The sequence below is a fragment of the Scophthalmus maximus genome, chromosome 9 (assembly GCF_022379125.1).
Source record: "Scophthalmus maximus strain ysfricsl-2021 chromosome 9, ASM2237912v1, whole genome shotgun sequence".
NCBI classification, from domain to species: domain Eukaryota; kingdom Metazoa; phylum Chordata; class Actinopteri; order Pleuronectiformes; family Scophthalmidae; genus Scophthalmus; species Scophthalmus maximus.
The window spans coordinates 15,992,151-16,019,889 of NC_061523.1; the positions used below are offsets into that span (position 1 = coordinate 15,992,151).

The following is a 27,739-nucleotide window of genomic DNA, read 5'->3' on the forward strand; positions in this document are numbered from 1 at the left end:
TTGGGGATCGATGTGTTTTTATTTCCTTCTCTTGTGTGTAAAAAATGACACGTTTTTAATATTTGTGGGATATTCATCTGCACATTCAGTCTTAATATTTCATGGCTCTAATGACACAGCGATAAAGAATAAATGAAGCTCTGCATCATCAGTATTCATGACATATTGGGAGAAAAGTCTAATATCTACTGTATGCTATGGGATATTTTTCCTGACAAAAAGAAAAAAAATGCACAACACATTTATTTCTCAGCTCTGATGGCATTCGGAGAAATTTAGTTATGAGTCCTTTTCAGTGATAGAGCTCTCCTAATAAAAATGTATATATGCAAGGGGAATAAGATCTTTGTAATAACTCAGTGACACAGTGATTCTCTTCATTGGTGTTGAGTTCCTTTGTGTTCTGTGTTCTCTGTCAGAGACGTGATTTTCCTTCGCCGTTCATCTCATCCCTCCATGGACTCAATTGCGATGTCTGTCCTGTTGCCATGAAACAACTGATTCTGTAAGTCCAACATTACACCGAGGTAACTCGTGCAGTTAATTTGATCAAATTTTAAATGAAGCCAAGGGTAAAACAGGTAACATGAAAAAGGAGCTTTATTACATGATGCAGATGATCATTTTAGACTATGGATAATGTGGACTATTTATGAAATGCATATTTGTAGCAACAGCAATCAATAAGTATGCATGCTGCTATTTGTAGCTACTGGAGATTCTTACTAAGAACAATATTGGGTTACAGCGTGAAACGGTGCACTCATTCAAGGTCCATCACATCTAACAACCTCTCGAACATACAGGCGATATGTGTCACGAGCTAGATCTAACATGGCAGTGTTTCAATCAGGTATGTATTTCATAGAAATGATGCACGTTGAGGCCCTTGAAAAAGCAAACGTACTGAATTGGATGTGATGTCACCTGAACTAAAGAGACCTTTAATCCAATGTTCTGTCGTTCAAAAAACACACAAAAAACACACACAGAGGAGAAGAGTATCAGCAGCATGTCACAAACATTCCAATCCCAGGTGAAAACATGTATTTTCATACAGACTGTTATACTTACACTTCTGCTCATCAGACAGCAATGATGTGCAGTAAATGGATAAAAGGGGAGGGCATGACATAAACCACCTTAATCAGATCGGTTCCAGTTAAGTGAAATGTCTTTGTAAGCATTTAGATTGTAGTGATATGAATATGACATTCACCTGCAGGTTTTGGGGACATCAGAGTCAGAGGAAGCTCCACAGTGACATCACTGAAAATACAAAATTCAAAAAAGGTTTATTTATTAAAAATGAATGGCATAGTAATTTCAATTTATCTTCACTTAACAGATGATCACAAATTAAGTAAAATCAGTATATACCTTGATGTCAGGCCACCCAGCAGGCTTTGGTGAGAGAAAAACAAAAGAAACCCTTAGCATACACAATTTGACATAAAATGTAAATATGTTATGAATGAGTATTCAATCAGCTAAAACATACCCTCCACCGGACACAATTAGGTTGACCTTGACTTTGTACGAGACAATTATTCCCTGCATGTCCTTTTCTCCCTGACTCCTGCGAGGAGACAGGAATAGTTTAATATACAGTGTGTGAGGATTTGGTCTAAGACACGTTAAGAGGATGCCACGGTGTAGAGTTGTATCACCGGCATTCAATAAGAGGATGAAAATGTGTCCTAGGCTCACTGTAAGCCCTTTGATGAGAGTGGCTTACAGAGTTGTAGAGGCAAGGTGAGTGTCTTCATCTTTTAGCCGCCCATCCACTGAAATGCCCCGCTTCTCTTTGCTGCTGGACAGCAGGGGAGTTATTTGGAAGGTCTTCTCCAGTGTAGAGTTGGCATTTATTGTCTCCCTGGGTAAAGTAGTAAAGTGCAGAAATAAATTAACTTCACTTTATTTTAAACCACACTTGAAATTGAACAATGACAAATATTTTTCTTCCCTAAGTAATAATAATTTAAAGCAATTTAGGGATATTTGGAATTGAGAATTAATTTGATCAGAAATTATTTTCCTACATTAATCAAATTGAGTCTGAAATGACCGCAATTCTGCATATAAGTCTTGTTTGATACAAAGAAAGCCTCACCCAAACTCCTCAGTGCAGACTGGCTTGGCGTAAGTGTCAGATGAGTAGAGGACCACATTTGTTAACTGTTCAACTAAAAAACAAAACAAAGAAAACCGTTCTGTATCAGTAAAAACTTGTGGAAACTCGTCATACACACTTGAACCCTCACTCATCCTTTTCTCTTCCTTTTTTCTGAGCTACACAAACACAATTCATTTTAACAATATAACTTCAGTCAAGTTTGAATTTCTTTTTCTTGCCACTCACCTGAGACTTGGATTTTTTTCACAACCTTAGTGGTTTCATTGTTGACTTTTACTTTGACCGAGATTGGATCTCCATGGTAATAAATCTAAAAAAGTAAATAAATAAATACAATTTGGAATAATTTAGCAATCATTATATATGCCAAAATACAGTTTATCCACAACAATTTACCTCTTTTTCAAGGGAGGCCTCCAAGTTAACTGGTTTGTCAGTCATCATGAACTGTTTGGATATTTCAGCCTTGGGTCCTGGCTTGTTGTTAGCTGGTGCAAACTGTATTTTACGAATCATCAGACGGCAAGTGTCCCTGAGGCCAAAAGAAAGACACGTAAATATGGTCAGGCAAAGCTCTCTGCGTGTCCTCTATTCTGCTACCTTTAGGATGCAATACAACATTGCCAGGACTGGCCTGACAGTATGACTATGGGCATACATACTTCTTTTCAATGACCTCGTCTGGATTGTTAGCTGCGTTGGCAATGTATCCTTTAACCTCAAAGTCCACACCACAGGCCTACAACAGAGATCAGAGGTACATCAGAGATAAATGATCTGGCACAAAAAACACAGTGTATAAAAAATTTACTGTACTGTACCTTCCCAGCATCATTTGGCCCAGGCTGCAAGGCAACGGAGCAGGGGAGATCTGTTGGCATCTGAAACAAGAAGGGACAAGGCACACTGATGAATAAAAATGTATAGATCAATGTGACATTGGACTGAAAGAAAAGAGTGATTTTATATGTTATGTAAAGCATGAGTTTATGCTCCCTCACCTGGAAGGTAAAGGGACATCCTTGCTCTCCAACTTTCTTCATGAGGGATTCCTGCATGGGTGTTTTGGCTGTGGTGTCACCGGTGGGTGGATACACCTGAACGCGCTGTATCCAGATGTCTCTCCTGAAGGACAGCCCAATGACATCCAACTCTTCGCTTCCATAGCGGAAGGCACAAGCAAGGTAGACAAATACTACAATGGAAAATAAATTTATTGTTTCACATTAGTCTGTGTTGGGTAAACTCACAATAGCTTTCATCACTGAGAGCAAATGAGATAAAAGTACCTTTTTTGCCCTCAAGACCAGCAGGGTCCACTTTAATGACCCCATCTGCAAATGAGAGGCGGATTGACAGTGTTATATTTCATACAGATGCACATATACAATAATTTTCATATGTTTGGAAGCAAAGCAGACATTGTGCCACACACCAACTATTTCCACTGAATCCACATGGTCCACAAAGTCTCTCTTCCCCAAGTACAGGGAAATCTGAGAAAAATAGAGAAAAGCAGAAAACAGTTACTCCTCCACCAAGGTTACCAGAGTTTGGAAGTTATTTCTGGGTTTTGGAACAGCTACATACAAATTGCACTCCTCCCTAGGCCCAGAGGGTGCCCTGTAATGACTTTATTATAGAGGCCACTTACATGTCCATTGCCGCTGGTCTTCTTAAATACCCTGGGGAAGAGGGGGAAAGGGAAAATACAGTGAACAAGACTATAATTTCACACTTTAAAAGAACCAACACATTTATGCTCATTAAACCTGTTTTATGAAAACAAAAAGGTCTAAATATCCCCCCCATAATGTAATTATGTCTGCTTCATTGTATTAATATATATAAATTAATATAAATAAATGTTGTCTCTCTTTTTTTTTCATTTCCGAACGGGTCTTATGCCATGATATTATATACCTATTAACCCTACAGGGGTGTCTTGTGCACCTGCAATTACCTAAAGTAGCTGCTGCTCGTATTGTAAATATCTTAGCCTATTAATTTCACTCTGTGTATATTGTTAAAACTTCAGATTGTATGTATCTTTGCCTATTCATTTATACCTCACTCTGCTATTTATATATCTCTCTACATTTGCTCTTTTTTTATGCATCTGGTCCGTATGTTATACTGCATATAGCTGTCTCTCAACTTTTACTGTGTGGACTGACGATAAAGTTGAATCTAATCTACTGTTGTTTCAAATTATAGGATAACCCCACCCCATCCACTCCTGTGAAGATTGATTAGTGATTAGGACGGAAAAGCACCTGGACACAACGATGATTTGGTAAGTCTGTACATAAGAGTTAATAATAGTTACAATGGCATTAAGTCATTCTCGCTGAGATTAGATTCATTATACTGCGTGTTGAATATGTCTTGTCAAATGTGTCAGTTTTTTAAGTTAGTATCTCAGAATATTAAATGTTTTTCTTAATAACCTTAGCATTACGTGACCTTGCAAGCACAATCCCTGCTCTATTCATATAACCATAAACAAACATGTAATCCTCGGCAGTGTTGGCCTCTTGGTGTGTGCCAAGTAATCCTGTTAAATCCTTTCTTTTGGCCTTCAAACCTCTTGTCCAAGATCAAGTCCTCAATCTGTCTTAATCACAATTGATCCATATCCTTGAAGACTCAACTGTTTGAGGAATCACAGGGATGCTGTGTGTCTCTGGCAAAATGCTAAAATATTGCAGTGAAGCTATTCTGCATAATTCGTTTGATAGAATTTTGACTTTGATGCCTGCATGGATCCCAAGCCTCTTTTGTTTAATTAAACGAGTCCAGTATCGAAAAACAGTTGACTGAAAAATAATGTCAAAGTAGTCATTTAAATGCATACACTGCTGCAAGATCATTCAAGAATCAATAACATTTGGTATTGGCCCAAATAGAAAAAAATTTCATTCAATGATACAGTAATGTTTAACAGTTTTCAGTGATAGATATATTACAACTGGAATAATTTATTTTTTTGAATCTCTGAACTAAAGTAGATGCGATGTAAGGATAGGTGCTGAATATTGTGGATAAGCCAAGATCATGTATACTCACTTCGACATGTTGATGGAAAAGTTATGGATCCAGTCTGCAAATGATAAAGAGTCAGACACCGTTATCAGAACATCTGCTACTGATAAATCTATGACTATAAGATGCACTGGTTATTTTCCTTTTGATATCATTAGAGTTTTTTCAAGGGTTGTAAAATAATTCATTATTAATGTTCTACGTCATTCAGCAATCAAGAGAGTTTCAGTGCTAAGGACCGCTGTTCAGCTTCCTGGTATAAAAAGTTCCCATTATGATTTTAAAAGAAATAGCTGTTTCTGTCAGATAAATTGAATGGTCAAAGCACATGTTGCTGTTAAATGTAACAACCGTGATAAATACAAAACTCGAGTTATTAACCTCTCCGTCTATTTCTAATGTGCCGCTGGTCAGCAGGAGAAGCAGCTCACTTACCGGGCCCTTGGTTCTCTCAATGAATCTTTTTTGCTGCCTTCTGTAATCTGTCACTGTTGACAGTGCGTAGTGTGTGCGAGTGCACAGCCTCGTCTTTGCTTTTATAAGATGACCTCCCAACCTTTGAGCCCTCCCTTCAGCTTACAAAGCTACTCAAAGAAGGCTGTTTTAGAGAAAATCTGATTAATTCATTAGAACACTACTGTTTTGGTCCTTAAGTGTGTGTAAAAATAATGTGTTTGTGACCTCAGAAGAATAAGCTCAGGGAGGTGTGCGCAGTGGGAGTGTGGGGGGTGACACAGATATGGAGTGCAATAAAAGTCCTGGACATTACTATATTGGTTTTAAGTGTATACAGTACAGTATATATGCTGCCGGTGTGAACAATATTGGTTCCCCCACATTTTTCTACTTTTTCCACATAAGATCCTCCAAGTTTACTTTATTAAAATCCAAAGCAAGCAGTTTTATTTGACCTTGGTTTAGACTGAACATCATTACAAAACAAGTCGCTATTTATAATTTTTTCTAAATCACGTAATGACATTTTTTTTATCCTCATTTTTTGAAATTCCTAATTTATGAATAACAAATGTTAATGTTTAACATTAGGGGACCTGGGGGTGGAAAGATTTCTCTGTCTCATAATCAAATTGGTAAAATACTGTGATATAGTTCTTGTTTAACTGATTTACTCCAAGCTCTGAGTTTTTAAAATACCCCTAGAGCCTCTGCGAGTTTAAAACGTTGTTTTATGAATAGACTGTCTGTTAATGTGCAAGGACTTACTTTCTTGAAGCTTAGAGAGGAGTAGAGTGGCATTAGTTGGATTTTGGTAGCCGGGACAACAGATGGCTCTTCTTCCAAGCCTTGTGCAATCTGTGCTCATGGCAGGTTTACAGAAATCTAAGTGACCTCTGACTCACTGCTGTGCATGCACCAAGGCTTTGTCACTAGTGTCAAATTGCTTACAAAACCATCAGGCCTTTAAATTCCTCTGTTTATGGTTGTGATCAGTATTCATTTTGCGAGTTAAAGGGGCAGTTAGTGATTTTTAATCCAATACACTTTTTGTAAAATATTTCCTCCTGGTCTGCTAGCTGTCAGATATGTGTGCACTGAAACAATCTGGGTTTTTTAGGCTCTGTAAATTGAAAACAAAACAATGGTGCTGACCGCACCTCACAACACTGTGTGCAGTTTGTAAACATCACTCCCCGGCACCTCAAGAGACGTGCTAGCGACAGACGCTACGACTCTAGGGTTTTTCCCTCCTGGTTAGCGTTTCTGTCTCCCATACCCAAGGCTGCAGGATTCAAGCCCCGACCGGTGTAGTAAAAAAATCAACAGCAAAAACGCTTACTGCCCTTTAATAGCATCAAGTATACTGTGATGATATAAGGTTACATTGGGGTATGATAAACTGGATTATAATAGTGTCTTTACTCAAAATTAAATTCAAGGCGTCTATTGTGTGTTATCCACATTCATTGTCTGTGATCTTTGGATGTGGCCTCTGACTTGGCACTCGGCTAAAGAGGTAAATCTGTGTGGTGGATCAACATGGGATTTTCACACTGCCTCAGCCAAGTGTAATTGATTGATTGATGAGGGTGCTGAATGATGGATTCCATGGATTGTCACACCTTGACAGTAAAAGATAATTAATTGGAATGGCGGATGCTCTTGTTGGCTTCCATCCAACTGTCATATGGGGACAGGGTATGAGATCTCTTTAAAGCTGCCCAGACAGGACGGCACTGCTCCTGCACGTTACTCCGCCGGATCATCAGCCAGGACTTAACAGACAAGTACTCAATGAAGCTGTTTAGTACATTAAAGCTGCTCTACTAACTATTAGTTCTCTGCATATAAGTTGAATTTACATGTACAACTCAAATATTCATGTCAGTGCAGTGAAATCCTGAACAGCTAAGGAACTGTGGAAAGCCAACTGCCGCTGTAGTGTACAGCTCCAGACGTCTTTGTTAGAAATTCAAAGAGTTACTTTACAAAGAGCGATTAGATGTTGGGGCAGAAGATCCTTTTTATGGGAAACATGAGGCTTTTATGTAACACCAGAATCACCACCACAGTTTGGGCAAACTGTTGCCCAGACTGAAAACTGACAGTGCTCAAAGATTTTCCTTTTAAGTTCTACAGCACATTTCTTTTACCACACCTTGGAAAACAAAGTTTCCAAAGCCCCTTCAAAAACATACATCTTCAACTATGATTACTCTTGTTGTTAAAGGGCATTTGTGAGTTTGTAATGTTTGAGATTAGTAATGAGATTTTTTATTTGTTCTCTTCTACAAATCATACAGCTTTAAATAGGTTTACATACAGTATGGGGATGCTAGTTTGAGTAGCATATCACAAAATAGATTGATGTCAAGGTACCATGACATAATAATGTAATACAGATAAATGTGACGTCTCTACGTGTCAGTTCTGTTGAAAATCAAACTGCACTGTTATCAAGCTCTCAAAAAAAGAACCTTGCTTCAAGAGATTTACATAAAGTTAACGCTTCGGTTTTTCTGTATTCTGTTATATGCATTTACAGTCATTCTGATACAGCCTTTAAACGCTTCACTGGGCAAAAAAGAAAGAAAAGAAAAACCCCAAAGAAAACATCTGGGTTGAAGACGTCAACGGGAAACAGCACTATATAAAAGCTTTACGCCTCATGAGCCTTTAACTGAATTGTTTGGTCTGTCTGACAAATTACCTGAAATCTACACACCTCCCCCACATATCCTCTAATACGCTTATCAAGTCACAAGGTCATGAATCAGAGCAATGGGTCAGGTAGGAGATGTATATTTCTCAGTCCAATGTTTATTGTGTTTTTATGATTTGAATCCTATTCAGATATTTAATTCAGTCATCACAATTCAGATGCATCACTGTGATGCATCGCTGTTTTTATAGTGTACTGTAACACAGGTGTGTATTTTTTGTGTCTACACTGTTCACATTGAATTGTATTTTTGCATACCACTTAATACTGTCTGGGATGTAGCCACTAAAAAAATGGCTTCAAGGTAATCTTATTTCTCTTCACGATGAACTGTCTCTCATAAGCCCCTTGCAGTTAATCCGGTACCGTTTTAGGCGAGCACTATATATGGACTGTCAACATTGTCCCTTTGAAGAGACTGCTGACTACTCTCTGTGCATTATAGAATTATGGTATTACCACTTCTTAACAACACTCCCCCTCAGTGTGGTGCTAAATTAAGGCAATGTTTAGTGTGGGGTTTGTTGCTAACAGGAACAAACTCTATTACCCTCCGTGCTGAGCTTTTCTTTTTGAATGACGGTGAGCCGAGACAAACACACATACAGTATATGGGGGGGCCAATGGTGATGAAGTTTGGCACCAATCGGCCCCACGTTAGACATATATATCTTCACCACAGCTTGTGTTCTGACAAAATGTCTGTACAACATTTCCGATTACTTTCAGTCAAAAAAGCCATGAAGGAATTTTCAATTTGTCAGAAATCCATCCAAGAAATCACAGAACATTTGAAAATGTTTGGGGTGTTTATTTTATTTTGAAGCCTAGTTTATTGTTTTAGCCAGTGCCATCTTGGTTTTCTGGGACTATCATTTATGAAAAGGAACATCATGCTGTATTGAAGAAGACTTAAAACCATAGATTGAGACCATAAACTCCACCATGAAATGTTTACTGACGTTATGAATCAAGTGAGAAGAGTGATAGACTTCTATAGAAACCTCTTTTTTGCAATCAGTCGACCTCTGCTGGTCATTTAAGAGAATACAGGTTTTGACCTCACTTTCCAGACTGTGTCCATTTTTATATACAGTCTAAGGGTGGGTTGGAGGGTAGCAATATCTTTCGGATCATCAGTCCACAGATTAAGTCCTGACTGAATGATGTATAATCACATAAGTGATCATTTAAAAAGAACACACTCAAGTAGGATGAACACCCCTCCTAAATATTAAACTACTAAACATCAGCATGTTCTCATTTTCGTCATGAGCATGTAGATGTTAGCATTTAGCTCTAAGCACCGCCATACAGCCTAAATGCTACTGTGAGATACTGTTTATTTTCCAATTATATGCTGTACAGAGCACATAGCAAGAAGGACAGATTGAGGGTCAAGAAGCTGCTCATCAGTCGGGGATGGCTGTGTCCGTTTTGGGGGCTGCAGCTGGTGGGCTGCACCTTTCCTGCGGAGAAGTGAGAGGCAGAACAGCAAATATGGGACCAAACAGACTTAAATGTTCCAACTAATGCAGGAAGAAGGAGGAAGCAGGAAGGAGGGCTGAATAATGGGCGAAGTTTCTGCGAGGACAAAAATAAGAACGTTAGGGATGATCATAACCATATGGAGGCTGCATTTTGCTGAGAGGGTTGAGTGAGCAAGAGAGGGTGGGAAGTTTAGGGAGGGTGACAAGAGGAAATGGGTTGGGACAGGAGAAAGAAAGGGTGGAAGAAAATAGATGTTGAGGTTGATACATCCAAAGATGAAGATGATAAAATACAATTTAAGAAAAGAGTTAGAAAGAAACTGAGGATTAGCCACTCACCTGTGAGTGTGAAGTTTTGTGTTCTGTTTGGAATTTGAGGGAAGAGACAGGGCAGGGGCCAAGGGAGGAAGAAGAAAACAGACGAGTGGAGAGAGAGAGAGAGAGAGAGAGAGAGAGAGAGAGAAAGAGAAAAAGGAAGCAGTCTGCTGTTTCACACACTGGTGGTGAAGTTGAGCCCCTCGCAAGAATTCTCCTGGCTATGTCCGCCATCTGGAATGTCGAGTCACTTCCTCTGTCTGTGCGCTGCTCTTACGGGGTTGTCCTCTGCCTCTGTGCTCCCTCCCTCTGCTCTGACAGCACTCTGAAGAAACCGCTGGAGACCACGCCAGTGCGGACGGGACTCTTCTGACAAGACACACACACACGCCAGCACACAAACGTCGAGCATGAGCAGTGAGACCCCTGGATTCGTCCACATCCAACCAGGCACCATCTGAATGGAATCTGGGCCTGGAAGAAGCAAAGACAACTGCAGTCATCAGCTGAACTTTTTGGAGGGTGTTACTATTCCCTTATATGGCAACAGGGCTGCGAAATCATTTGAATTAGTCTGGTTTCTGTTGCATGCCTGTCTGGTTTTAGTGCTGACTGAGTTCCATCTGGTATGTTTCTGTCGCTGCTGTGTGCGTGTGTGGGAGCCGCGTGTGCGGCTTGATTTGTTTGTTTTGCCTCCTTGGTTCTTCTTTTCCTGTTGTTTGCATGTGGGGTTCCTGTTTGGGGACAAGAGGAGAGCTTGTGCTTGTGGTTAAGCTAGAGGCACCGTCATTGCCTCAGGGTTGGCTGCTTCACTCAGACTCTGCACCTCTTGCTGTTATTCCTCTACCTCCTCTTTTGCTCCCGCGCGCTGCTGCGATGATCGATGTTTGTTGGAGCAACACACCCACTTGGATGCAGAAAACTGAAAGGGGGTCCCAGCACAGGAGGGCTATCATCAAAAAGGTGGACTGCAGCTTCTGTTGAGAAGCGCGGTGTTGTTACAGTGGACTAATCTCAAGATCAGCTGGATGCATATTTCTTCCTACGATGCAACAGGATGTGTGACCCAGAAGGAATCAATAGGGTCTCAGGAAGCACTAGTGGATAAAGACGAGGTGTTGGGTTGTCTGTGTGACACTTTTGATCATGAACAAAATGATCATGGGAAACGCAAATGCTTAAATTGACCGCTCAGCACACTGGCGCTGACAACTCGAGTGACCTTCTGCCAGCATCATGCCATCTGACAACTTCTGACACAGCAAACTTCCATTGGACTTGTTATGTCAGGCTCACCGCCTCATGTGGACGACTTTTATGAACATACCTCTCAACATTGATTGCCATGGCTGCGGCGGCATGGTATCATCGTGACATCAGCCGTGTGCATGCAGAGGACTTGCTGGCACGGGCAGGGAGGGATGGCAGCTACCTAGTGAGAGACAGTGAGTCAGTGCCAGGAGCCTACGCACTGTGCCTGCTGTGAGTACACACACACACACAGTTTTATTATTTATTTAGTTTCTTTATTTGCCTAATTTCATGACTTCCACCTCCTTGACAATATTGAATGAATGATTCAGTCATGAAGACTTGGATGAATAACTCCTGCCCTGTGTGAGGAGAAACAGAAAGCAGCTCTACTTCATGTGAAACCATGCTTAATTATCTAATCTTCTGAAAATGTCATATTTTGGCAGAAAGGTTTGGAAACTATTCATAAACTTGACATTTCGGTGGAATGTCCCCATCTGTAAATTGATTCAGCAGCTTCACTCACCCTGTCATATCCATCACTTTCATTGTCATCTGCCAGCAGGCAGCAGAGGAACTGCTATGGGTGTATACTGCCAACCTCACACATACAGCCTCTCCAGACTAGTCAGACTGTCCCGTCTGAACACAGTCCATCTCAGCCAGTCAAACCCTGGCTCAGGACTCCCTGTTTCCCCTCTTACCCCACTTTCTTCCCTGGGGCCCCTGAAGGAGGGCGGGAGCTCTAGTGACCGCACTACGCTGACTGCTCATCAGCCCCAGCCAGATACATTCCTGAAAGCTGAGCCCGGTCGCTCGCAGTGCTCCCTCTTTCCCTTCTTTTGTCGATATCTTATTCCCTCTTTTAGTGACTTAAATTTCTCCATTATTTTCTATTCAGTAATTGTGCTATCACGGTTCCCTTTTGTTCATGTAATACACAGAAGCTGGCTGATGAAAAAACTGCAATTCATCTTTATGTGCTGCCTTACACAAATCCCTCTGAAGTGACTGATGGAGGTGATCCAAGTGCGTCTCAAATTGTATGAGGAAAACAAGCCACATCATTAGGTGTCTGTAAAATAACTGGCGCCCTGTTAAGGAAGTTACAGAGCTTTTAACAGTTTGACATCTGGTCCCATGTAAACAATATATTTAAGCATATTTCCTCTTTGAATTTTTGTTTAGAAGTTTGCTTAAGTCATTTGCAAAGCCGTTAATAACATAGCTTTTTTTTGTCATCCAAAGGTTCCAACGTCATGTTCACACCTATCGTATACTCCCTGATGCGGACGGCCTCCTCGCAGTTCAGGTGAGTGTTCATGGCCACATCCTGAAGCCTCTGACGAGGAAGACTGGAGGAAAAAAGAAACACAATAGTTGTTGGAAACTTTGGCACAAGCTGTACACACGGAGAGAAACATCCACTCGGTGCTGGGGGGGATTAAACAATGGTTTGTTATTGCTGTTGTAAGGGGAACAGGAACGTGTTTGTGTTTCGTCCCTGTACAGGCTCTGTTACAACTGCTCAGCCTTGTTGTTTGAATGGCATCTCTGCCATGTGGCTGCATGCTTGCAGCATGAGCTCAGCAGCACAGAGGAGAAATTGTTTTTATGTCTCAAAGATTCCTACTCAACCCACACACTAGGTCATTGAGCAGTGGGTGTGCGTATTTGTTATGTGTATGTATGGGGGTGTTTGTATTAGAAATAATGAGTCTGTTGGATGTGGCAGAGTTTAAGCTAGCGATGGTATGCGTCTGTTTTTGATACTCGGAGAAGTAGGCCATTTAGTCAGCAAATTATCTAATCATTAGACTATAGAAACACACACAGGCACAACGTTTGCAACCACGAACGTGCACATGTGCTCACAGTGGGTGACTGAAAGTAAAACTGAGAAAAATAAACATTTTCTGGGACTAAATTGCATTTCATATGTGGCTTGTCTGCAAAGGAAGGACAATAATGAATTTAATAACAATTGTCTGGCAGTTGTTTTCAAGCCTTTGACTTGGAAAAATCCTCCACTTTCAAAAGAGGACCTTAAACCATGTTGCTATTTCAGTTGTTTTTTCCACTGCCATCAGTATAAACCTCCAGTACGTATTTTCCCTCACTGGATTTGCTCCACTAACACACAAGTTCGCATTGCCTTGCCTTCTTGTTTTTCCAAGAGCCATGGAGATATTTTAGGGGCCATTTTGTCTCTCACTGTCCTTTGTTATTTTTTGAAGAGATCCTCATGTTTTATAAAGCACTATTTGAATACGTCCTGGTGAAACAGATGGGAAGCTTGACTCTTTAAATGCAAAATTAAAAAAACAACAACTCTAAAAAGAGGACAGGAAAAGAGTTAACTCTACATTGTGGTCTAATGTACATTATGTCGGGTTTGTGCATTTGACTGCCATAGTGCTATATATGGTGAGCACCAGTGCATGGTGTGTGTTCACTCAATCTTAACTTTTTGCTAGTCCTGCTTTGAGTGCCACTGAAGTGTAGCAGCGTAGTGTTTTTTGTGTGGAAAGTTTGAGAGTACTCTTGCTGATGCTTGTGCCTTGAATGTGCGAATGTGTGCATGTGAAAACTTCCATGCCATGTTTTTAAGTGGGGCTTTTTAGCCTGACTGGGAATGTTTGGACCACAGTGAAACATGACAGCCGACCGCTGCTGTATTCAGGAAGTAGCTGTCTGTGATGTCACTCCCACTGCAGGGTGCAGGGCACTCATTTATAAATCCTCTTGGGACTCCTTTTATCACAGCAAGTCATCTGTATGTGACCTTTTTCTGTCATGCAAATAAATACTTCTGCTTTATTGTACCAAATAAGAGTCGGGGAGTGGTATTGGGTAGGCAGCTTTGTGAAGCTAAATGAATTGTGAATGTGTAAAAGAAACTTCAAATGCACACTAAGATTTGCAAATGTGTACAGGTTGCTGAAGCTTTTATTTTTGTTTTTTTGGAGACCAGACATACTAGTCGGGGGTTTCTCCTGGTGACAGATCATGTAGTGTGTGACCCCCCGTCCCCAGTCATTAGTGTAGTATGACCTTGCAACAACTGCAAGACTCCCAATCACAAGACAGCAGGTTGTGTAGTATGAACTGCACAATGACATTACGACTTTGAAAGTCGTGCAGTCTGATTTTGGCAATAGGTTAATTGGAGAAATTGTGAGTGTGAATGGTTGTTTGATGTAATGTTGCGCTGTGATGGGCCCGCTACCTGTCCAAGCTGTACCCTGCCTCTTGCCCAATATCAGCTGGGATTGGCTCCAGTGCCCCCACAACCCCCTAGAAGTATAAGGGTTACAGATAATGTAAGGGTGGAATATTGCACAGTTATTTAATGTCTAATATTATACATGGAGGACATTAATTGGACTTAAAATTCATTGTAAAAAAATCTTGAAAGACCTCATAAGGTCTTTTTTATTATTATTTCTTATTTTATTACTTTTGCCAACTTTTTAATCGTGAAATACATTTTTGGCATTATATTACAGAAATGAAAGAACCAAATTGATACAAATTGGAAAATCTGTCTCTGAATTCAGCATCTGTTGGTTGTGTGCCATGTCGACCTAACTGTAGAATTATTTACAGTCTTGATGGTCTTTTCTGTTTGTAAATAAAGCTATAACTGTCTGTTAGCACACCTACAGTAAATGATCACGTGAGTTATATGGTGCATAATGTATAAGTGGTAACTTCTCTTATGTCTACGCCTCACAGACAACACAGGGGGTGCAGGTAAACTGTTTCCGGACACTGGAGGACTTGGTGTTGGGGTACCAGCATCCCCACAAGGGCCTTGTCATGCCTCTGCTCTACCCTGTTCCCCGGGATATAGACACAGGGGATGAGAGCTCAGGTGGGCCCTCTAGCTGTGATCACAGAAAAATCCTCAAGCGCAAATATAATACGGTATATTGTTAACACATAATAAGATAATTGTTGCTGACCATTGATTTATGTTGTATGCACAGATGATGAGAAGCCTCCTGTAGTTCCAGCCTCTGTCAACACAGCACTTTTATATGGACCACCAGCTAAACCAGGGCCTCCTGCCCCATTTCTTGATAAATTACAGGAGCTGAACACATCCAGGTATGATTATCCATCGACAATCTCAAACTGTTATCAATTGCCAAAGCTCCCTATAAAATATGTCCTTTGTGTAAATGTCTATCAATGCTGTATGAGCAGCCTTTCTTAACATATCTGTGTTCGATAATTTTGACTGACAATATCTCCCTTGTCTCTTTTTTTTTGGGGCTTGTGACTGATTATTGTTTGTCACAATAATGTTAGCCATTTATTATGTTCAAGTCTTCTCTTTTGACCTTTTTTTGGCCCATTAAAAAAGCGTTGACATAATACAGCATCTGCTGTCACATGTAAGCAACAGCAACGGAACGTCTTGCGCAGTTTATGAAATGTCACAGTCTAAATTCTGCCTGTTTTATTCATTTTACAGTGCCGCAGGTGACGTGATGGGTCTGCTCAATGACTACCTCTTCAGTGAGCTGCCTCTCGACATTGAGAATGTGCATAAAGGGGCAACAGCTCTATGCCACCTCAAACGTACTCTGGGTACTGCCTGCCAGGGCCTGAACAGGTTAGTGTCATTCTGCTCTGAATGTTAACGATGAACTGAATGCGAAGACTGCCATGTATAGACTGTTCTGATAAGCACTGATATTGTCTAATATAAAGTGGGGTCCAAAATCTCAGTTGAAAGTGGTCTTAGTCTAATGTGCTACTGTAGTTGTTGTAGTTGTATATGCACTGGATTTTCAATTTCTAAAAAAAACATTTTTTAAACATTTTTTTTATATAAAGTGTGATTATTAAACAACAATTTATTGATCTGCTCTACAGTGAGATTGACCTGACTCTCTCAAGTCTAGAAACCCTGGCCAAGGTCTTCGACCATCCGAGCTGCTCTTTAACACACAACAAGGCACAGGTACAGCACAAACCAGACAGTATGCTATATGTAGAATTTCCGAAGTGGTAACCCATAACTGTAGGAGCTAAAAGGCTTATAATCAAAACTGTGTATGATCTGAATCAACATTTGTTTCCATTAACTTCTTGGACCCGTCTTTGTCTCTTTGGAACAAGGGCCCAGACATGGAGATGGACACCTTGTTGTGCAAGATTTCAGCGTTGGTCAGCCTCCTTTCTTCGCTGGAAAAAAAAGTATGTATTTGTTAAACTCAGGATTTTTCAACCTGGAAAATACTGTTATTCCTGAACAGTTTGTAATCCCCAGGCCTTTTAATCTCGCCCATCGTCTATGCGTCACAATTATTTTCACAACATAGCCCTTTAACTTTCTTTTCCAATGGTCAGTTATCTGGGATGTGTGTTGAAGGTGTTTCCAGTGGCAGAGTTAAAAATATAAAAATGCCAACTTTGTGACAAAACTAGTTAAATTCTAACATGTACAATTCTCTGCCTATGAAGGTGCTAAAAGCACTGCAAGATGCAGTGACCAATCACAATCTGGCCGTGCAGCCCAATCCACCCCCTCCTGAGCCAACACCCACCAACATACCACCAGCAAAGAACCATGCCAGACAGGTGCCAGTCCACTCCTTTCAGGTAAACCAGAGGGAAAAAGGCCCCCTTCAAAAACCTATGGCAACTATGGGAAATAACACAGCTGATCTCAGACTATGTCGTTGTATTGACAGTTGTTTTTCTCTGTATTGCCAGGTGAAGATGGTGAGGTATGGCAGACAGACCGTTTCTGTCGATGTGGACACAGGAATGCTGCTTTTTGACAGAAAGGCTGCTTCATTTGGTATAGAAAAGGTCTCACATGACAGAAGTAAGAACATATTTACTTTTTATATCCTATAATATTCATCTTTCTTGCAAATATGCTGTTTAATTTTTCTGTTGGCATGTTCTTTGTATTATCAGTCCTCCAGATTGTCAAGTTTGAGAGCAGTCCAGCCAAGGTACGCATGGTGGTTGACAGCCACCACAACACGCCACGGGAGATAACGTTTGAGAGTGCACGGGTAAGACAAATAATACGATTTAATATTTGTGCCAGTCCACTGTTTGTCCTCACCCGTAATTCACTGAGTGACTGTCCTCCCTTTCAGAAACGTGACTCCTTCTGCCAACTCCTCCAAATGATGAAAACCAGACACTCTCAGCTGAGTGAACCTGACATGGTCTCTGTGTTCGTTGGCACCTGGAATATGGGTAACTGTAAATGTGTTGACAGTCACTTTTACAGAAGACTAGTTTGTGTGCTGAAGTAGACGCAGAGAATTTTATTGTCTTGTTTTGTGTACACAGGTGGGTCCCCTCCGCCTCGCAACCTGCAGACGTGGGTGACCTGCTGTGGTTTGGGACACACCCCTGATGAGTCGACCGCATTGCTGCCTCATGACATCTATGCCTTGGGGACTCAGGAAAACCCTCAGAGTGAGAGAGAGTGGACAGAACATATCAAAGCAACCCTTCGCAGCTTTACTCAAGTTGACTTCAAACAAGTAATTCTCATTTTCCATTGTTTTTTTTAGCTGGCATTGTTGATTCTTATGTCTAAAGTGGGTACATTATCCGTTAAGCTGAAATTTATTATTAAGTCACTGAAGAATGATTCACAAACTTACATGGCTAGAATAGTTAATGGTGCTGCATGTACATATATTCTTCAACAATTGCATTAATAGTTGTTTCATTCATTTATAATTATTGTACATGCAAAATGCTAGAAACACTTTTTTTTCAGCTTTTCAAGAAGGCAACCTTAATATAAAACTGTGTGAGGGGCCCCACATGTTGCACCTTGCATTTGCCAGGAAAATATTTCAGCAGCGTCTCATATTATTGGAAAGGATTGTGAGCATAAGGGAATATATCTGAAAACAAAATCATAGTGATAGACTATGTTTTTAGTGTGAGAACGGAGATGTTTTAGGGGCTGCGTATTGTAGAAAGTCTTATTACATACGAACCGGTCAAATCAGGTGAAAAATCTGTGATTGTGTGGTCTTTGGTTGGAAACTGTTTTAGTCATCCGTTGTGATATGGCGCAATGTCCTGCAGGTGGCAGTGCAGTCCCTCTGGAATATGAGGCTTGCTGTGTTTGTGAAACCAGAGCATGAGAATCGCATCAGCCATGTGAACAGTGCCAGCGTGAAGACTGGGTTGGGGAACGCACTTGGTAGGCTGCCCTGCAAGAACACACACATCACAAAGACACAAACTAAATGCAGTAGATATACAATTTAATGGATGGCAGCAAGAAATAAGACATTTATGATTAAAAAGAACAAAATGTTTATATTATCGTGGAGCTTTGAGGTTGAGTTTCCTTAATTTCAGGGAACAAAGGAGCTGTTGGAGTCTCCTTCCTCTTCAATGGGACATCTTTTGGGTTTGTTAACTGTCACCTGACTTCTGGAAGCGAGAAAGTCCTGAGGTACATTGTGTGTTTATCTGTGTACATATGTGCAAGGCTGTGTGTTCTCCTCTGTCATATCTGTGCTTAATTAAAAATCTATTTCTATCTTACAATGTGCGTTCTGTTCAGGAGGAACCAGAACATTGTGGACATCCTCAGACTGCTTTCTTTAGGCGACAAACAGCTCGGTGCCTTTGACATCAGCCTGCGCTTCACTCACCTCTTCTGGTGTGGAGACCTCAACTATAGACTCGACTTGGATGTCCAGGTCAGAATGGCATATATTATTTCTTTGTCATCATTGCTCCTTTTTACCTCCGCCAAGGAGGATAGATTGGATTGGCTCTTTGTACTGTATGCTTGTAAGCAGGATTACTCAAAAATGTAAGAACATATTTGCATGACAATGTTATCAAAGATGGATCTTGGGCATAGTAACAGCTGTTTACATTTTGGGAGGCATCCAAGTCCGGATCTGGATCCAGGATCTGTATTCCTATGATATTTTTCTTGGATTCCTCACCATTGCAAGATAGGAGAAATTCGCTCAGCCTTGGCAGAGTTCTGCGCTCTCTGAGTGCTCTTGGCATTGTGTTCTGATTTAGCACCCTTCAAGACTGGCTTGATAATACATGTGGCATAATAGACGTTAGAAATCCCAGATATTGACGTCAGTGTTTCCTCCTGATCCTCTTTGACTGCAGGACATCCTGAAACATGTATCCAAGAGAGAGTTTGAGGAGCTCATGTGTGCAGACCAGCTGACCCGAGAGAGACACAAGAGGAAGGCCTTTCTCAATTTCAGTGAGTTTCAGTATGGTAGTAACCTTTGTTCTATATTGACAAATCAATACTGTACATCACATTTTGTTTCAGTTTTACTTTTGCTCACCTCGCTCTGCACTTGTTCTCTGTTTATCGTGGTTAAGAGGAAGAAAAGATTGCATTTCCACCAACCTATCGGTATGAACGTGGCTCTAGAGACTGCTACCTGTGGCAGAAGTACAAGACTTCAGGGGTGAGTCATTTCTTGTCACACCAACACTGCTCAGAAAAAGAGGATGATGTGCACATCAGGGAGTTCTTTCCAGCACAGGGCAGAGGATGCAGGCCACACAGCTATGAATAGCTGCTAAAAATGAAAGGACACATAAAAGGCGACTGTGGCTCAAGAGATCAAGAGTCACCGACTAATGCCGAAGTTTCCTTGTGCAAGATACTGAACCCCCAAATTGCCCCTGTGTGTGAATGATGTGCGATAGAAAGGTGTGTGAATGGGTTTAAATGGTGTGTGAATGTTTTTATTAAGTACTGATAATATTGGTTTTACTGTATAAATGCACTAGTCTTAGCTACGACTCAAAGTTTTTAGTTATACTAGCGGCAATGTGGAGTTGTTGGTTCACTACTTTAGTCCAGACTGAAATACAGTATCTCAACAACTATTTGATGGACTGACATTGATTGAGATTTTTGTACAGACACCCGTGGTTCCCAGAGGATGAATCCTTCTGATTTGGGTTGTGGCCTCTCTTTTATCAACTCAATCCACTCAATAAATAGCCATGAAAATTTCTACAGACACTCATGGTTCCCAGATAATTATGTATGAAACTTGGCGCAATGGTAAGTGCTGTTGCCTCCAAGCTGGAAGACTGTTGATTAGAAAAAAAAAATCTTCTTTTTTCTCTTTTCTTCGTATTCCTTTCTTTCTTTCTTTACTTCTTTCTTTCTTATGTGTAAATGCTGAGGCATTCTGTATGAATGTTGCTTCTTTTTTCATTGACAAAATAACACTTATCTAGTGAGATCACCTTGGCGCAGTGGGCTGCATTGTCGCCTACCAGCTAGAAGACTGTCGGGTCGAATCCAGGTTCTAGTTTATTTTTAGACTCCTGCTCTTGTTTATATCAGGTTCTTGCTGAAGATCTATTGTTCCTAATGTTGCTTATTTATGTTCCTACGATTACATACTTCTTTTTGGAGCCACTAAGTGTTGTATTGAATTGCTGTGCTACTATCCTTCACATAAAGATAATTGTTTGTCTTGTTTTATATCATTTTCCTTCATGTCATTTACTGGTGGGGTGTTTTCATGCGTTCAGCCTGCAGGTTCATTGTACTGTACATAGTGCTACTTAGAAATAGAACACCCCAGGAGCTGTTTAAGTATACAGTGGACTCACTTCTTAAGATATTTTTAGCCTCATCCTATTTAAGTTGTCTGTGGGGATAGGTGACTTTAACAGCTGCTGCCAAGATCAGTAAAAATAGGAGGCTAAGAATTACCCCAGTCATAAAAAGGAATGTCTGTCATAACAGGAATTAAAGTGCCCTACACTGCATAGATTGCAAGTATCTGCTAATTGAATTTGTAAACAGACAAACACACAATTTGTTGTTGACGTATGCACAAATGTGTTTCTGTAGGTGCGGGTCAATGTTCCGTCGTGGTGTGACAGGATTCTGTGGAAGTCGTATCCAGAGATGCACATAATATGCACAGCATATGGTAAGATCTGGTTACACAGAGCGTGTGCAATGTTACACAGACAAAGGATTTTATGCTACAATCTCAAATGACCACAAATATCTATGTGGTCTTTTTCTTTCTTCATTGAATAACTGAAAAAATGTGACTAACCCTCAACATGACTAGGCTAACGGCCAACAACTGCATCCTGGTCTGTGGTCCGTCAAGAAACAGTCATTTCCTCTCACCCTGCTTCTGTTTTTGACTGACTTCAGCAAACTATCAAAACATAACAACCACTGGGTAGTAGCAGAACTTGATGTCTCCTCTCTCTTGTCTCATCTTGTGAAATATCACTGGCAGCTCATCTGTCTTACAGTGCCATTACATCATTTTAGCCACAGTAAATATAATCTATATTTATTGTGATTATGAATAAGGTAACATGGTGGATTTGTTCTATCTGTCACCAGGTTGCACTGACGACATCTTCACGAGCGATCACTCGCCTGTTTTTGCCACGTTCCAAGTGGGAGTGACATCGCAGTTCAGCTTCAAAACAGGTGCTGTCATTGTTGTGGCTGTTTGGACACAAACGGGTGGAATATTGACTAAATACCCTCATTGACTTAACAGAATTGTGCTGCATTTGACTTGCACAGATCCAAATCCTGGCGTGGAGAGGGCCTGGATAGAGCTTGAAGGCATGGAGGCCATTGTGAAGACTGCAAGCAAAGCCAAGTTCTTCATTGAATTCCATTCATCTTGCCTTGAAGGTATGATGTCACTTAAAGGGGCAGTAAGCGCTTTGAGAGAAAGCGTGTCTCTCTCTTTGTTGTTGTTGTTGTGTTTTTACTGCACTGGCCTGGGCTGGGAACTCGCTGCCTCGGGTATGTGAGACTGACGCTCTAATCACTAGGCCAATATCCATGAGTCGTAGCGCCAATCGCCAGCATTATGCAATACAAGGGCAGAATTCATTCATGTTTTTCTTTGCAGAGACTCAACGCTCAAGTGAGAATGACTCGCAGAGCTGTGATGTTCCTGGGTTTCTCAAACTGGGCTGGTCCTTCAAACAACTGCCCAAGGTTGGAGGCTCAGTCCATTTGAAAATGCCTGAAAATATATTGTTAATGAACTAACTTGTAATGTGTATTTATGTCTTGTCACAGCTTCTTCCAGTCATGTCTGACATGGAGTACCTTCAGGATCAGCACCTGCTGTTGTCTGTCAAGTCATGTGATGGGTTTGAGTCATACGGTTGGTCGCGGGGCAAATTCACATTGTCTCTTTAACTACGCCGTTGATAACTGGTTGGCTACTTTACTAATGAGTGACCTTAAGATTAAATTATTATAATATATTTTTTTAATTAAGGAGCCACATTTTATAGATATACAGTATACTCCTTTTTATCTACAGTATATGCAAAAGGAATAAAAAGGTTCCACAGTAAAGTGTATGGACTATTTTGATTGTATTTTCTTCTGAGGGCTCCAATTTAACCACGGTTGACCTCCATCTACAGTTAGTTTGTCTAAACCTTCAGAAATCATATTTCATTCATGTTTGAAACTCTCTGGATGATTTCATTGCTCTCAACATCTTATTATGTTTCAGGGTGAAATGTCCTTTTGATCTAATCAATAATCTTTTTTTTATTTAGGTGAATGCTGTGTAGCTCTGCGGTCACTCACTCGTGCATCAGAGCAGTTTGAGACATTTCTGATTCACCGCGGTGAGGAGATGGGCTCAATAAGAGGACGGGTCAGGGTCCATGTGCCCAAGGACAGACGTAGGATGCGGGAGAAGACCTATGGTGGGTCAGCTAAAACTGGTACTTTTCCCAATCTCTGCCTTGCTTGCACTATCACTTCCCACTAAACTTTCATCTCCACTGTCACTGCATTCTTTGACTCTCCCGTGAGTCTCACATTGCTTCCTCTATTTGGTTCCTCAATGATACCTGGCTTGGCTTTTCACTTGCTGGTATCTATCGACCGCTTCCTCTTTTGGCTCCTGATTGACTGACCCTGACCAGATGCATCCTGAGACACTGAAACAGGACAGATGAATATTATGTCACCAGGTCAGGCACCACAAAAACACACACACACACACACACACACACACACACACACACACACACACACACAAATACCACCATGCTGTATGAGCTGCCCACTGACATGGCCTTCATCTTACACGCACTACACAGACTTTAAAGAGGTCTTGCACTTTACATGTGGTTCATTTCCTGTGATATGACTCTTTCAGAGGGGTTCTGTTTCGAGAAAGACGATAAACGGCCTGCGAGGGGACACGTGTCTCCTGCATCTACACGGGTCCCAATAAATAGGTGAGGACATCTTAATGTTTCTGAGCATCAGTGCAAAGCAGCACACAGGCTACAGTTCTCAAGGAAAGATTATCTTGTGCCAATTTAGATCAACATCCATCCATCAATCCATTCATTATCTATACCACTATATCCTTTATGGGTTACAGGAGCCAATCCCAGCTGACAGTGGGTGAGAGGCGGGGTACACCCCTCACAGGGCCGACATACAGAGACAAACATTCACTCTCCCCTTCCTCTCAATATTTTGACAGGAATAGAGAATTGATTCAGAAATAAATGCCATAAGCAGGTAAAATGGTATATGACACATTATCTTAATTGAAAAAAATTCGTACCTCTTCATACTGTTATTATTATTTGGTTTGTTGAGGCTCAACAATAAAAGTGTAAAGCAACAAATTAAAACTGAGATGCTAACCTTAACCCTAAGACATTGTTCTGCCAGAAGGCAAAAACAAACATTTCTTGAAACCCTTTTTTTTAAGGCCACTCTTGGTCTGAACAGTTACAATGGTAATGGTGACATGTTACAGTCAGTGAGAATTCAGGATAACTTTGGTAAAATGTTAATGTTGTCTAGCTGGTTAAAATTCAGGACTTATATATTCCCTGTAGGTCCTCGCCTGTTCCTCCTAAACCAACTCCGAGCAGCTACACCAATCCTGCCTACTTCATCTTCGAAGGCGTGTCGGTGCCACGCAGGGTGGAGGAGGCTCTCCCCCTGCAAAGGGACCCTCAGTTGATCTGGTCTGGTAATGAGGCCTTGCAGCTGCCAAAAATCTCAGGACGTCAGGGCTTTGACAGGCGACCCTGTCGCAGATCAGACTTTACGGAGATTGAAATTCCAGCCATCCTGCCCCAGTGCACTCCAACCAATGACCTTCTAACACCCCAAACCAACTCCTCCTATCAGCTTTTCCCTGCCAAAGACCCATCTCCCATTTCTCCACCCTCGAGTAACGCCATCTCACAGTACCAGGAACAGACTTCCCAATCCAGAGACAAATATCACGGTAAACATTTTGTGCAGGACTCCATACTGCCAGAGAAGAACCTGAGGAACTTGTATATGAATCACTCAGCAATAATTAGGGAAAAAACAAGAAGAGATCAACATCAGCTTCTCCCAGAGAGGACCAATCCAATCCGAGCAGCCAAGGCGCCGTCAGCTTTCCCCTACACCCCCACACACTTACCACACTGTCAGGCTTCTGTTCCCTGGATGGTGGATCAGCAGCCACCAGCACCTACAGGGGATAACTCCCTCACTGCCTTGCAAATGGCCAAGTCCCTCAGCGAAGTGGACTTCTTCCCCACAGAGCTGAGAGGCCCAACAATAACCAACCAGAGGCCAAGTTATAGAAATGGTCCTTCAATGCATGGGGATAGAGGCTACTGCTGGGAGAAAGAGGTATGCCACTGCTCTCAAAGATAGTTTTTAAATATATAGATATCACTCCTGGTTCTCTGTACCAATTCTGTCTGATTTATCCCAAAGCAGGTGTCTGTCCTCCAAGGTGCACCAGAGACGGTGAGGGAGCTTCTCAGTACTCTGGGTCTTCAGAAATACACCCTGGGACTCAGTCTCAATGGCTGGGATGATCTGGATTACTTCAGGTAAAACGATTTTACATAACAATTAATTGATTTTTGATGACATGTTCCACAAGCTGCACCGACCTCGGCTCAATACTGCTTTTCACAGACAGGACAAAAAAAAGGTGATTATTGTTACTATACAGATTAAAGCTGTTTTCAGACATGAACTCATGAACAAAGACTAACTCTCGAAAATGTCTGGACAACATATTCCATAGATATACTGTGGTGTCTGGGTATAGTATATAAATAGGAGGTAGGACATAATCCCGCTGTGGAAAGCAGTGTTTTTGTTTACAGTCATCAACTTGTCCACTTGCTTGCTTTGAATTTTTCCGGAGGTTTTCCTCCTGGGTTCTCACATGTGGCCTTATATCAGGGGGGCTGGCGGGCAAAGTTCCGGGAAAAGTCCAGAACAAAATTTGTTTTTGCACATACCGGGAAAATTTGAGGAAAATGTCCGGATGTCAGTGCATATCTGAAACCAGCTATAGATGTTTTTTTGCAGTTAAATGAGCCAGAACATCTAAAGGTGAAGGTGAGGGAGCCTGTGTGGAGTCAGCCTGACAGTGTTTCTGTGTTGAGCAGAGGGTTAGTAACAGAAAGAGGCAATTTCATACTAAAAGACTGAAACCTTTGAGATGCCCTATTGATCAAATTATCTCAGACTGTTGAAGCCTCATGTTGACTTCCGATAGACTTTGGAATACATTTTGGCATGGACTGAGGGCTGGATTTAGACTCATCACTTACAATAGAAGTTACATTTGTAAAAAGGCCAAGTGAAAAGCAGGAATGTTTACAGCAGAGTATTAAATTAAAAATATTCTAAAAATGACAACTAATGACTTTGGATTTGAGTCAATTTTGTTTCCCTGTCGTTTCTCCACAGTGGCATCACTGAGGAGGATCTACACGCTGCTGGAGTAACGAACCCTTCGCACCGACGCAGGATCCTTGAGAACCTGCCCAGGAACTGGAACTGACCAACAGAGAAGACTAACGTCATAGTCTTCTCACTTCGAACTGGAAGAACTGCTAGAACGAGATCTGAAGAGAGGACAGACTGATGAATCGCTGGACTTTTCCTCAGTCCTGCCGTCTTTTCATTTACTTGACCAAGGGAACACAGAGCAGGATGTACTGCGTACTCAATCCTGTTGTCTTGGATTGATCTCCGACACCAAAATGAAAATCCGAAAAGTAAACATTTTCAATTTTGGTTGTTTTTAAATTAGCAAATTTCACTTTTTCTGAAAATGAACCTCCATCTCTAACTCAACATTATCAACAACAGCTACAACATTGACGATCCAGTTATACGAAGGCTGTGACCAGTCTGTTGTTGTAGTGTGTGAGAGTGCTGCTGTGTGCCGGGAAGGAGCGTAGAAGAGATTAGAGTGAGTGATTACACCTGAGAGGCAGAGCTTGGCAAACGCTAAAGGGCGGAAGCACGTGGGGAAAAGTTTTCCTTTGACACTCTCTCCCCAAAAAGCCTTTGCACATGCTTCACATTGACAAAGGGTCTGTTTTTCCAAACATAGCCAAGTAGTTTTGTTGTCTAAACTTTGCCAAACTGCAACTGAAAATTAAAGCCAGTAAAGCTTTCTGCCAGAAGGCCTGAAGGCAGTCTCCTCCTGACAGTAGCCTACACCAGCACATATTCAGGACTCTACCTGTTAAACAAGTTGACAACGATAACTTAAAGTAGCCCCAATGTTACATTTTTAGAAATGGAAACAGGATTTAATTTTTTTTTTGACTCATTACATAAAAAAAGCACATGATAAAAATGGAAAAAATTAAATGGAAGTTAGCTCTATTTCTTTTTTTGTAACACTTTTACAAACATTGACAGTTTACAATGATCCTGTTGTTCATTTTCAGATTTTCATTTCAGAATAGGAAACCACTTGAGACGAAGGTACAGGGATCGTACTCCCTGCACAGTCTGCTTTATTCATCTATCCATCTTGACAGATAATCAGAGGTGGGTGATGTGAATGGAAAGCCTTGATATGTATCTCTAGTTACTGACTCGTACACAAATGTTTATCATGGCAGCAAGGACTAGTGATTTTGTTTTAAATGATTTTTTAAACAGCTATAAAATTACAATCCTTCAATTTCCAGTGTTCACACAAGGCAAGTGTTTACCGTTCACCTTCATCCCTTCTACCGTGTGCTTTCCATTATTCTGCTATTATTGAGCCTAGACCTGAGCTTGTAAAAGCCCTCTGTTAAACCTATGGAGCATAAAATCCCAAGCTGTATCTACTGGAACATTGTCTGTAAAGTTGTTGTAGAATTGCCTGCCATATCTCATTTTGTTTACCGTCTCCCACTGTTGCTATTGTGTCACTTAATCAGTACCTATGCGCACTGTGCATGTTTTATGCAACCTTTTTACAGTAAAGTGCATAAAGCAACTCTTGACTGTCA

At 41.1% G+C, this 27,739-nt stretch overlaps 2 protein-coding genes across 10 annotated transcripts; one reads left to right on the forward strand and one right to left on the reverse strand.

Moving 5' to 3' along the window:
* On the reverse strand, positions 1 to 10,306 carry arr3b (arrestin 3b, retinal (X-arrestin)). 6 transcript variants are annotated; one of them, XM_047334225.1, is made up of 18 exons: positions 5,618 to 5,709; positions 5,207 to 5,240; positions 3,792 to 3,822; positions 3,573 to 3,633; positions 3,427 to 3,471; positions 3,139 to 3,332; positions 2,959 to 3,018; positions 2,800 to 2,876; positions 2,534 to 2,669; positions 2,363 to 2,447; positions 2,114 to 2,186; positions 1,739 to 1,876; positions 1,502 to 1,579; positions 1,381 to 1,404; positions 1,220 to 1,269; positions 1,075 to 1,078; positions 928 to 957; positions 1 to 480 (listed from the first exon to the last, which is right to left on the reverse strand). In XM_047334225.1, exons 2-17 carry the CDS (start codon positions 5,212 to 5,214, stop codon positions 945 to 947), a joined length of 1,077 nt encoding a protein of 358 aa, XP_047190181.1. In that variant the 5' UTR covers positions 5,215 to 5,240; positions 5,618 to 5,709; the 3' UTR covers positions 1 to 480; positions 928 to 944. The 6 variants fall into 6 exon arrangements, with proteins under 6 accessions (XP_047190181.1, XP_047190180.1, XP_047190177.1 ...); XM_047334224.1 differs by having other exon boundaries at positions 908 to 957; XM_047334221.1 differs by lacking the exon at positions 1,075 to 1,078.
* inppl1b (inositol polyphosphate phosphatase-like 1b) lies at positions 3,169 to 27,739 on the forward strand. Of its 4 annotated transcripts, none has more exons than XM_035649084.2 (28): positions 3,169 to 3,321; positions 4,355 to 4,433; positions 12,671 to 12,734; positions 15,161 to 15,299; positions 15,415 to 15,535; positions 15,906 to 16,046; positions 16,310 to 16,397; positions 16,556 to 16,633; positions 16,901 to 17,038; positions 17,153 to 17,267; positions 17,363 to 17,463; positions 17,551 to 17,653; positions 17,750 to 17,946; positions 18,506 to 18,623; positions 18,785 to 18,881; positions 18,993 to 19,131; positions 19,568 to 19,667; positions 19,793 to 19,881; positions 21,294 to 21,375; positions 21,810 to 21,899; positions 21,999 to 22,112; positions 22,336 to 22,424; positions 22,509 to 22,596; positions 23,003 to 23,155; positions 23,614 to 23,695; positions 24,314 to 25,109; positions 25,197 to 25,315; positions 26,190 to 27,739. In XM_035649084.2, exons 2-28 carry the CDS (start codon positions 4,426 to 4,428, stop codon positions 26,281 to 26,283), a joined length of 3,543 nt encoding a protein of 1,180 aa, XP_035504977.1. In that variant the 5' UTR covers positions 3,169 to 3,321; positions 4,355 to 4,425; the 3' UTR covers positions 26,284 to 27,739. The 4 variants fall into 4 exon arrangements, 3 of the variants coding, with proteins under 3 accessions (XP_035504977.1, XP_035504974.1, XP_035504976.1); XR_004795891.2 differs by lacking the exons at positions 3,169 to 3,321; positions 4,355 to 4,433 and adding an exon at positions 11,107 to 11,650 and having other exon boundaries at positions 26,190 to 26,500; positions 27,185 to 27,739; XM_035649081.2 differs by lacking the exons at positions 3,169 to 3,321; positions 4,355 to 4,433 and adding an exon at positions 10,517 to 11,650.

Excerpts from the sequence above, each read along its gene's own strand:
- arr3b (XM_035649090.2), bottom strand. Across the intron at positions 2,877-2,958 it reads GGCCAAATGATGCTGGGAAG|GCCTGTGGTGTGGACTTTGA; the intron begins GTACAGTACAGT and ends TCTCTGTTGTAG. Across the intron at positions 1,580-1,738 it reads CACCTTGCCTCTACAACTCT|GAGTCAGGGAGAAAAGGACA; the intron begins GTAAGCCACTCT and ends GTCTCCTCGCAG.
- inppl1b (XM_035649081.2), top strand. The coding sequence starts at position 11,514 with ATGGCTGCGGCGGCATGGTATCATCGTGACATCAGCCGTGTGCATGCA. Across the intron at positions 23,696-24,313 it reads ACACGGGTCCCAATAAATAG|GTCCTCGCCTGTTCCTCCTA; the intron begins GTGAGGACATCT and ends TATTCCCTGTAG. Across the intron at positions 25,110-25,196 it reads GCTACTGCTGGGAGAAAGAG|CAGGTGTCTGTCCTCCAAGG; the intron begins GTATGCCACTGC and ends TTTATCCCAAAG.